This window comes from Marmota marmota, unplaced genomic scaffold (assembly GCF_001458135.2).
Source record: "Marmota marmota marmota unplaced genomic scaffold, marMar, whole genome shotgun sequence".
NCBI classification, from domain to species: domain Eukaryota; kingdom Metazoa; phylum Chordata; class Mammalia; order Rodentia; family Sciuridae; genus Marmota; species Marmota marmota.
This window is the reverse complement of record NW_025999968.1, coordinates 6,637,397-6,648,524: the sequence shown is the minus strand read 5'-3', so window position 1 is coordinate 6,648,524 and position 11,128 is coordinate 6,637,397. Positions and strand designations below refer to the sequence as shown.

Genomic DNA, 11,128 nt, shown 5'->3' with positions numbered 1-11,128 from the left:
ATATTTTTTTTTCCTTTTCTTGAGGTATTTTCTGTCATTTAACCTAAAACTTGTTAATGGAAACAGACTTGTTCCCTGACCTAAGGCAGATGTTGTACAAATATGTATCCATAATCACAAAGAATAACGTGTTCAGTGAATGTATTGATATTGAATATATATGCACATTCATATATCTAAGGATATGTATGCTAAAATATTAATTCCAGCATGGTTTTTAGTTTTTAAAAAACTGAAACTAATCAGAAAGTCAACCTGTAGGGAGCTATTTAAACATGAAGTATGTACAAAGGCTTTGAAGAAAGCAAAATAATAAAGTTTCCATTTTTGCAATGTTTATTAATGCAAACATAGTACAAAGTACTTCATATGCATCATTTGACTTAATCCTCACAGCAACAGTAGATCAGAGATTTTAGATAAAAAACCATTCCCAATTTTATTTTTAATTGGCAGCTACTACACATTTTTAAAAATATTGCCTGAGCCAACTAAAAGTATCCATAGCCATATCTATCCGACGGGCTGCCAGATTGTTTCTCTGATGTGGAAATTAGGGGAAAGACCAAACCTAGAGTTTTGAAAATTTTTATACACAGGGTTCTGTTGGAAGCAGTACAGTTAGCAAAAACAACGAAGAAAAGTAGACAGTAAATGCAGAGCCATGAAGCCAGGGTAAGAGAATTCATGACAGGAAAAATCAAGATCAAATCATGGGGAAAGTCTTAAAGTAAGATCTAAGGAGTTGTATGATTCTGTACTAAGAATGTCAACAGATGACCTTTAAGATCTGTAAGAGAGCATTTTCAGTAGAAAGGTAGCAGTGGAAACCAGACGGAAAGGGGCTGAGCAGAGGCAATCCAGTCAACAAATATAGACCCAGGCTTTCAAGAATTCTGACTTAGAAAGAGGGCGAAATGGGACAGTAGCTTCATCTGTTCATGTCAGATTTAAAAGAGAGACAGACCAACGCCTAGAGCAGTAAGGACTGGGGAGGCATTTGAGAACCAGGGAGCAAGGCTTGTTTGTAGATAGGAAGAGGGAGAGGTAGAATTTCAGGGGTGAAGGAGGAGGCTAACTGGGAAAACAATCCTAGAGCTACTGGAGGGCCATGAGACATGAAGGGTTGCTTGTGAAAAGACAGATATTTCATCTCTGAGAGGAACAAAAAGATTAAGAATGATCACAGACACTTGAGACATTTTGAAGAAGTTCAGGTTAACAAACATTATTGGAGTAGCTACTCAGTGTCAAGTAGCTGTGTAAAGTTCTGGGCATGACAGAATCCGTGAGGCAAGCTCCCAGCTCTGAGGAGCCCTACCAACCGGGAACATTAAAAAAAAAAAAAAAAAAAAAAGTCTACATTGAATGATGGGTCAATCAGGAGGTGAGCAGCCATCTAATGGGTAAGAGGGATGGCAGGGATAGTTTGAGTTAAAAAAAAAAAAAAAAACAGTGCTTCTAATCCTTGCTCCTATCGGAACCACCTGCAAAGATTCATGAAGTCTACCTGCTTAGACCCTAGAAAAATCTGAGTGCATAGGTTTGAGATAGCACCCCAGGATCTTTAATATTTTAGGCTTTATAGAAGATTCTGTCCAGCAACTATCTTAAAATTACTGGCTTAGAACAACCACTGGGGAACATCTAGGATGGAGTCAATTAAGGATAGATAGAATGATTTTTCTTGGAGACTGAAAATAACTAGAGTCCATTATTTGGAATCCACAAATATTTACCAGTTGGACATTTTTTTCAAAAAATTGTCAATACAACAAAATGAATTGTATAATCAAAATATTCCCTTAGTATATAATGGATAAACCTCTGGGGCAAAGGAGCATTCCATGGTAAAGTAAGAAAATGTCAAGAAAACAAGAAAAATCACTAACCACCTTAAAACAGTATGAACACACACAGATTGGAAAGACACTTTTACTGAGTCACTAAATTTTCTCAAATAATTTCCTTCAAGCACAATCAGGTTTCCCCTGTGTTGACAGAAAAAAAAAAAATAGATGTTGCTTTCCCCTTTTAGCTAGGATCCTTTCCCCTTTCTTTGCTACCTAACTTCTAGAATGAGTGGTCTGTGCCCACAGCCTCAATATCCTTCCCACGCACTCCCTCAACAAGAGCAGCAATCTGGCTGCTCCCACACTTTCTACTCAAAATGCAATTTCGAAGGTCACCAGCATTGTAGAGTCAAACTTTTGGCCCCTCTGCAACTCTTGTGCTCTGCTTGGCAGATTTTGGTACCATGAAAGTTGTTCGAATTAAAATGAGGTTGTTTGTATGAAGGCTTAGTGTGTATATGTTTTGGTGCTGGAGATTGAACCTGGGGCCTCATGCATGTAAGGCAAGCACTCTACCAGCCGAGCTATATCCCCAGCCCAAAGGCTTAGTTTTTAAAAGCAGAATAAAATAAATAGAGGAGGAAATCCCATATTTAAGTCTGATAAGAACAATTATAAATATGGCATAAAGGCTATTATAACCGTACACAAACACTACTTCTTCGAGGACATCTGGCCAACAACTGTCTTTCTTAGACTGCCCCCACCCCTGTTACTGACCCTCATAGACAAGAATTATTGTTTCAAAATACCTTACAATACCCCTCAATTTGCCTTTAAAAATTTCTCCTTGCCTCAACCTCTTTGATACACACATGATTTACTATGACACATGTGTCCCTATTGCAGTGTACTCTTGAATCCACTTATGAATGCTTGGAGAAGGCATCAACAACAAATCACTTTCTTCTCCTCCACGACACCAATATGTTTGCCTCTCTCTATCTCCTTCCCTGTCTTCACCAATTACTCCCATATCTTCTCTGCAAGCTGTATTTTCCTCAGGTATGCAAGTGTGCTTTCAACCTCTCCCCAAAGTTTCACCTGCTCCTCTTTCTCTTTACATCTTCTGTCATCCTTCTCTCTAACCCCCAGAACTTCAAGTTGACCTCTCCACACTTGATCTCCTTGTTTCTGTCCCTCTGGTCATGGCTTAGCTTCCTCTATGCTTCATGCAAGCTGTTTGACCTGCCTGGAATGCTCATCTCACAACTCTAGCTCTTTCTGTTTGTCTTAAATATCTTTCTCAGGGAAGCCTTCTAACCCCCAGACCAGCTCCAACTCATAAGTGAGGTGTTTCTTCATCAACCTGTATTTTCCCTTTCACACTCTTCATTATTAAGGTATTTGCAAGAATGTATTTAATCTCTATCTTCCCTACTAGATTCTAAGCTCCATGAGAGTGGGATGTTGTGTCTCTCTTGATCAAGTATCCCCAACATGAAGCATAGTGACTGACACATGACAGACACTCCTTTATTTATTGGCTGACAGTATAAATGACCCACATTTTAGCTATAACTTACTTTTCCTAAACAAGAATCGCAAAGCTCTAGCTGCTATTCCTTCTGAATCATTTCAAGTGATCACATCAAAATGTCCTAGATTTCCCCCCACACACTTGCTGCATCTCTTTCCCCTCTATTTTTTGGTACTAAGAAGGTGTTCCAAACTCAGCTCATCCACCATAAAGTTAAGTGATAGATATCATTAACAGTTTCTCAAACATGCCTGGGCTTTATTTTCCTACATATAAAACGAAATAATTTTATTTGGATATTTCTAAAGTTCTTCCTTTCTGAAACCTCTGCACTTCTTAATAGTGTTGTACATCTTCTTCATTTCACAAATCAGTAAATTACTATCTAAGGAGGCTAAGCAATTCCTTAAAGATGAAAATAACCACACAAAATGGACATGTTATAATTGTTAGATACAATAGAGAGAGAAAGGTTGAAAGCAGCCAGAAAAAAAAATAACACATTATATTCAGGAAAACAATGGTGTATATGGCCAACTGACTTCTCATCCAAGATAGTAAAACATTTTTAAGGTACTGAAAGAAAAAAAAAGTTCAGCCCCAAATTCTCCATCCAACCAAAATATGCTTCAAGAATGAAAGCAAATACTTTTTTATATAAAAGAAAACTAAAAGAACTCCTTGCCAGAAAACTTACACTTCTAGAAATGACAAAAGAAATTTTTCAACCTAAAGGGAAATAATACTATACTAGATAGAAACTGGGAAAATCAAAAAGGACTGAAGAGTACTGGAAACCCCAACTATGGTAGATGTGGACATGCTCCAGGATCTCCTTCAAGCAATAAATCCACGGCTGTTACTGGGAGCACTGGTAGAATACAGCATTCCATCTCCAGCATCTTCAGCAATATTACCTCAGTTTTTCTGCCCAAAGTCAGATCTTTCCTAGAACAGTCCTCATCCAATAACCAGCAGACTGAAAGTACAAAGTACCAGCCAATTTGACAACGAAGGTTCTCTTTAAGGCCATTATATCTCTAAAGCCCCCCATAGGGTTAGGAGTGGGTAACAGCTGGTTGAGATCCCAGGAAGACTTTTCCCTCTACCAGTAAATATTCTGCACATGAAACTACATCAGTCTGATTCCAAGATAATCTGCAACACCATCACTAACTCAAAGTACTAGAGATTTTTGAAGAAAATTATATCTTTAGAAATGGAAAAACTTCCAGTCCTGCTTCAATCCTGGGACTCTTCTATAGTAGTGCTTCCCTTAAACACAAATGAGATTTTGTTCTCAGAATGGGGTCTAGGTTTTCAGATATGCAAGGCCTATAAATTCTATTGTGGAAAAGTTGGAAATTGTTTTCTTGGTGTTGATGCATGAATAATATTTGGGAGAAAAGGCAAAAATATATTAATGACTATTACATTTTAATCACTGTATAGATGAATATTTTGATACATTATAAAATCATATTACCTCTGTTTGATTTTATTAACAAGCACTATTTATTAAAATACTCATAATCTTATTGGGAAGCAGTTTATACAATAAACACTTTAATATTCTCACATCTCCTTATTGCCATCCCCCACTACCATCAGAGATTGAACTTAGAGGCACTTTATCACTGAGCCACATTCCCAGCCCTATTTTGTATTTTATTTAGAGACGGTCTCACTGAGTTGTTTAGTGCCTCGCTTTTGCTGAGGATGGCTTTGAATTCTCAATCCTCCTGCCTCTACCTTCCTGGGACTTCAGGCATGGGCCACCATGCCTGGCCTCCTTATTGCTATTCTTAACTTATTAGTCTTCCCACACTCAACTTCTCAACTCATTCTTCAATTTCAGCAAAAGTATCTTTCCTCCCATTTAAGGTTATCTACACAATTCATAGCTCATCATGTGTGTCTTCCTATCTCTTCTTAGATCTTGCCCTCTGTTATAAAGAGGAATGAGATAATTAGGCTCCTTAGGATCCAATTCAGAAATCTCTAGTGCTTATTCTGTTATGTGTATTTTGATGGGTAGTCTTTTTGTGGAATTATCCTCTTCATAAATTGTCCACAAACCCTGGATTTTGCTACATTTCCAAGTACATACAGGAATTTCCCTCCTTAGTGTTCTCCCTCCCTAAACTGAGCTGAATACCTTCCTCTACAAACTCCCTTCTCAGCCAACAATGTGGATCATTGAATACTGGGGTAGAATCTTTTGGCTCCTGTTTCAAAATAATTTTTTTACTTAGTGCTACCAACATTCAATGGGACTCTGCTGCTATACTATTCTCCCAAAATATTACCTTATTACATTATTTTCCTGTTCACAAAATAATAGATGACCCCTCGTTGTCTAATGCACAGTTCTCAGATTTCTCTACTCAGTTACCAAAGACCCCTGAAACCTAGCCTTATTTCCTATTATCATACAGCACACGATATCTGTGCCATCAAACTAGATTTCTTTCTCCCCCGAAAACCCTTGACTTTGCTCACATTACATGGCCCCCCCTCCCAATTTCCTTCTCTGCTTTCTGGTTAGTAGACAAGATTTAATAAGAAAATACCTGAGGGGGAAACTAAAAATAATTTAAATCATCCACCACCGAGTCAAGTTCCCAACCTTATAACTGGTCCCCCTTCCTTCAACTCCTCATCTCTTAGACTACTTCTTCCTCCTTTTACCCCTTTCATCTTCTAGGTTTGGGGTATGTGTTTGAATTATATATTCCTGCTCCAGTTAAAATCATTCCACCTTTTACAAAGTTACTGACTTTCCCAAACCTATCAGTCAAGGCCCAATTCCAGATACTTCTCCTCCATGAAGACTTCAGCAAGGCAACCCACCATCATTTCAACTTTCTTCAGATTGTTCCTGGGCTCCAACACAAAAAAAAAGTCAAGATGTACTAATTTTAAATCTTTCCCAAAGACTTCATCTCAGCTTTGAATACACTCCATGCTCTTAATAAGGCCTTCCAATATATTTATTAATTGCTTAAACAATTATAGGAAAATATACTTATAAATTATTTTAATATGTAAATTCACAACTATCACAAACTAAAAAAGAAAGGGCTAAAATTAAAGAAAGACAAATCTTTTCTTTTTTTCTTTCTTTTTTTTTCATAACTGCTTTTAATCTCTTTCTCCATCTTTTGCAATTCTGCTCAAATTACCCCATAGCTCAGTCTTGATTTTTATCTACTTCCTCTGTTGCCTGCTTGCCCTCTAGTGGAAGGTGATGATAAATGAGTAAAAATTATCCCCCCAAAATAAAGATGAGGGTTCCTATTCAGCAACTCATTTTGGTGAAATCAATAACTTTTGTAAAAGGTACAATGCTTTTAATTGAAATGGGAAAATAAAATTTGAACACATACAAAAAAATCTAGAAGACAAGACTCAAAAGATAGGAGCAGCAGAGAATATTGAGCAGTGGAAGGGAGGATGACTTGGTACAAGGTTTGGAACTTGGCTTTGGAATGGACAATCAAAATTACCTTTAGTTTCACCCTCAGGTATTTTGTTATTAAATTTTGTCTACTAACCTCCACATTGCTTAAAGTTATAAGCAAATAAGTAGATAAAAGTAAACAGTTAAGCATGGTTAACTTGAAGCCAGGAGCTCTCTTGCTCCTTGGTGAATGTGTTGTGGGCACAGTGAGTTGCTTCTATTAGGCAGTATTGACAACAAAGCAATATCAGTAAGAAACATAAAGCCATCACCACAAGTGGTTTTCTTCTCACTCTCCTAAATCATTTCTTGGGGAATTTATCACACCAAATCACTGCACATAATTGGATTTTTTAATATCTTGATTTCTAAACATTTTGACAACTTTATAATGATACAAGAACAGACTTCAGAGATTTGATGTATGCAATATCTCCTTGTTGTGCACAGAAATCATTTTAAATTTTACACCATTAAACATTCAAATTTCAAATTATTATACTTTCATCTTGTTATGCTTTTCCCTTTCCCAAGAGTAATAGTTCGAATCACCATAAACAGTACCTCAACTATCTGGTTTCCCCTGACCACATTGGGCACTGCACAGCCTTTTAGAAGAGCTTTCTAAAACAAGATTCCAACTGTGGAAAGATTCAGATCACTTTTTTTTTTAAGTGAATAACAGTCCATAGTGAGTTTATAACAAATTTTTGGCTCTCCCTTTTTTTAGTGGTATTTAAATAGTGGTGGAGTGAGAAACAGAGAGTAGCACAAGGGTTAAACATTGAAGAAAATCACTCTTTCAAATGTCTCCTGATGTTTACTGACATATGTTATAACTGAGTATGAACACATACTAGTTGTTCTAACCTTGAACAAATCATGTCATCTCTCTAAGCCTCAGTTTCTATCTTTGTAAAATGAAGAGATGTCTTCCATGCGTACTTTACTGGGTTACTGTACAGATCAAAAGAGAAAAAAAAATATGTGAAAATTCTCAGAAAGGTACAGTAGTGGAGGATGGTTATTTTGTGTGTACCCACCAGTAAGATAAACCTGTGATATTTCTTTTTTTGCTGAAAGATAGATAAAAATGACTTTAGAGTTATTCCAATGAGGGGAAAAATACCTTTTCTCTTTCAATTATAAAATTTATAAAATTTAAAACTAACTACATTGTTCCTTTGCCACTGTTCCATCTACTAAAAGTGAAACCTGCAAACTCCCTATCACATCAACTCTTAACAACCCTCTGTAGTGAAACAGGACACCCCCGCAGTAGCCCCCATGTTCTCTTCAACTCCTACAGGAACCTAAGATGAGGAGTGTGTCCTCTAATTCAGAAAGTGTTTCCTACAGCCCACACACCTTCAAGAAAAATACAGACACACATCACAGGTGTTCCAGCAAAACTGCATGCATATATTATATTTCAAAAGTACCTAGTCATAAAAACCAGTAGAAAGCAATAAACTTTCCTAATCTATGCTATCAACAATGTGGACTTAAATGGGATAAGATAATTATTTATTTTTTTTTCCTAAAGAAGCAAAGAAGATAAAGAGAACCCAGACAACTTTGATTGCTGCTAGTATGTGTTTAATTTTTGCCTGCCCTGTCAGAAAAAGGGGAATGAGGGATAAGGAAGGGGCAGTAAGGCAAATCATAGAAATATACATATTGTGGTAGGATAAAGTAAAATAAACAAGACAAAACAGAAAGTAAAGATGATAAAATCAAATAAACCTGTGGGTAATGTCTTACATCTATGGCTACAATGGGCTTGCATTGTCCCATAAGAAAGGCAAAGAAAACCCCAGAGGAGCTAAGTCCAGGTCTCTCACCAGTCATTCTCCCAAAGAGAACTCAGACTCACCCGACACGAAGAAGGAGGTCAACATCAAGAGTAGCCCTAGGTCATGAGTTCTGCAAGGGCAGAGCATTTCTGTTTTGTTTTCTGCCCTTCACTCAGTACTTTTCCTCCTGACAGGTAGAGGAGCAGCTGTGAGCATGGCGAGGCTCCCTCCGGTCGACTTCTTGGTGCTGGTTCCTCTTAGTCCAGCAGCAGCAGGGGACTTCTTTCCTCCAAGCCCTTTCCCCTACTGGATGTGTTTTAGCCTGATTAGTAACTTCGAAGAGAAGAAACTCTTCTCTGGAACTTGACACAGCATTGGATTTCCTGTACAAGGCGCTGAAGCAAAGACAGAGGAAGCAGATTGATTGAGTTATCTTTCAGCTCATTGGTTCCCCTCTCACTTCTGCTGCTCACAGATAAACTTTACAGTAAGACATTGAACATGCCCAAGAAAAACGGATTTGTCTAAACTTACATTAAAAAGTAAGACAGGATATTTCTCTGTTTGGGGTTCATGGCTATACATTTCCCAGTCATGATACCTTTTAGAAGCTTTCTCCAGGTTGAAGTGTACAGCCTTAGTATTCAGATCTGGAAGAAATATTTCTGCTTGAAAAATCCTGGATAAAATTGCTGTCTAGGAAGGAAATCTGCATACAAGTCTGGAAGTGTCATAAATAGGTTGGTTTTCCATTGTTATTCTAACAAATAACCACAAACTTAGTGGCTTAACACAATGCAAACTTAGTATCTTACCAGGCAGGATGTCAGAAGTTTGGAATGAGTCTTATAGGACTAAAACCAAGGCGTGAGCAGAGCTACAGCTTTTCTGGAGGCTGATGGAGAGAATCTCTTCTGTGTCCTTTCCAGCTACTAAAGGATGTCTGCATTCTTTGGCTTGTGGCCACATCATTCTAACCTTTCTGTCACTGTCATATCTCCTTCTCTGATCATGACTCCCCTGCCTCCCTCTTATAAAGACCCTTCGTGTTTGTACTGAATCCATCAGATAATTCAGGATAATCTGTCTGTCTCACAATCCTTGATCACATCTGCAAAGTCCATTTTGCCCTATAAGGTGACATATTTTCATGAAGTAGACATGGGGGGGGCATCATTTTATGTCACAGTTCAGTACTCATTGGCAATTACTTTCATCTTTGAAGAGTTACACTGTTATTTTAACAAAATTAATAAACACTCATCTTTTAGTTGACACCCATCTGGAATTCCAACTTTCCAGGAAAACTCTGCCTAATGTTGCCAGTTAGTCTGCATTTAGATACATCTGAGAGAGAGAAAAAAAAAATCTTCTGTGTGTTAAGAATTTCCTAACCCATGGCAAAACCCTCCAGGAAGGGGAAGAAAACATTGCAAACAGGAAAAAGATTAAACACAATGCATTTTTTTTTCTAAGTTAGCAATTCCATCTTCCTTCTTTCCAAACATTAAACTATATATATTTTCCCCTCCCCCTTCTCTGGCTTTCTTCCCAGTGAATTGATTTGGCTCAGACAGTAAAACAAGGTCTCTAACGGCATGGAAGATTGAGAGAATGAGTTATGATCTTGAGTGGATTATAGCAATCTTCTCCTCTGTCCAATGTTTAACCAGGTGTCAGAAAAATAAGTGAGAAAATGTCATTTAAAATAAAACACTCTTGATTTCCACCACATATAGCAGATCAGACCATGGATTTTGATAACAGACAGACCTAGAGTTGTCTCTGCTATGCAATTAATAGTCCAATGTCATGAGGCACATTTCTTAATCAAGTCTATAGCCTTTTTTTCCACTTAATATTAAATTGACAGGAACTTTTTTGTAAGTCATCAAAAATTCTTGATGATCATTTATTTTAATGTTTGCTCAGTGACACAACCAAAACTCACCACAGAAGGGCTAAATGATCTTCTGCCTAAAGTTTCAAAGTGATTTGGTAACACAGTTGAAAGTGAAATATTTCACGTTTGCTAGTTCGAGAAGAACACTCCCATGTGCTCATCTGAGATCAGACTACAGCCTGCTATCAGCAGTTCAGGAGTTAGTTGAGTGGTATCAAAAATGACAGATTCACCAAGTTGATTTGGCAGAATGAGATTGTTTTTCTTTCTATTCCCTATCTCTTCCACCTTCAAACCCCTACCTTTACTTCGTATAGAGAGCAAGTGTTCAAAATAATAAAGGGACCAAGGATTAGTTAGCAAAATTATCCACCTAAAGTATGCCCCAAAACTCAGTATAATAAGAGAAATATATGCATGTCTGGTAAATGTATTTTTCTGAAAAAATCTAAAGACCCCAAATTCTTCTTGGCTGTGCCCCGTGAGCACAGGGACCCAGAAAACAGCAGAAGAGCAAGAGAAAAGTTTTGGTCAAGCCAGAAACTCCAACCTTTTACTCTACCAGTCTTTTCTTCAATAATACCTACTAAGAATCAGGGCATGTGAAAAGGGAAAAAAATGATGTGATGCCAA

General features: G+C 37.5%; 1 protein-coding gene across 2 annotated transcripts in view; it reads right to left on the bottom strand.

Moving 5' to 3' along the window:
• Nucleotides 1-9,057, bottom strand: part of Cd200r1 (CD200 receptor 1) — a 24,640-nt gene extending 15,583 nt beyond the window's left edge. The window contains exon 1 of one of the 2 annotated variants that reach the window (XM_048803309.1): nt 8,673-9,057. In XM_048803309.1, the coding sequence (XP_048659266.1) occupies nt 8,673-8,739 (67 nt within the window). In that variant the 5' untranslated portion in view covers nt 8,740-9,057. The remainder of the gene's footprint in view (nt 1-8,672) is intronic. The other variant, XM_048803308.1, reaches the window with a different exon arrangement.
• Nucleotides 9,058-11,128: the final 2,071 nt, after the last annotated feature.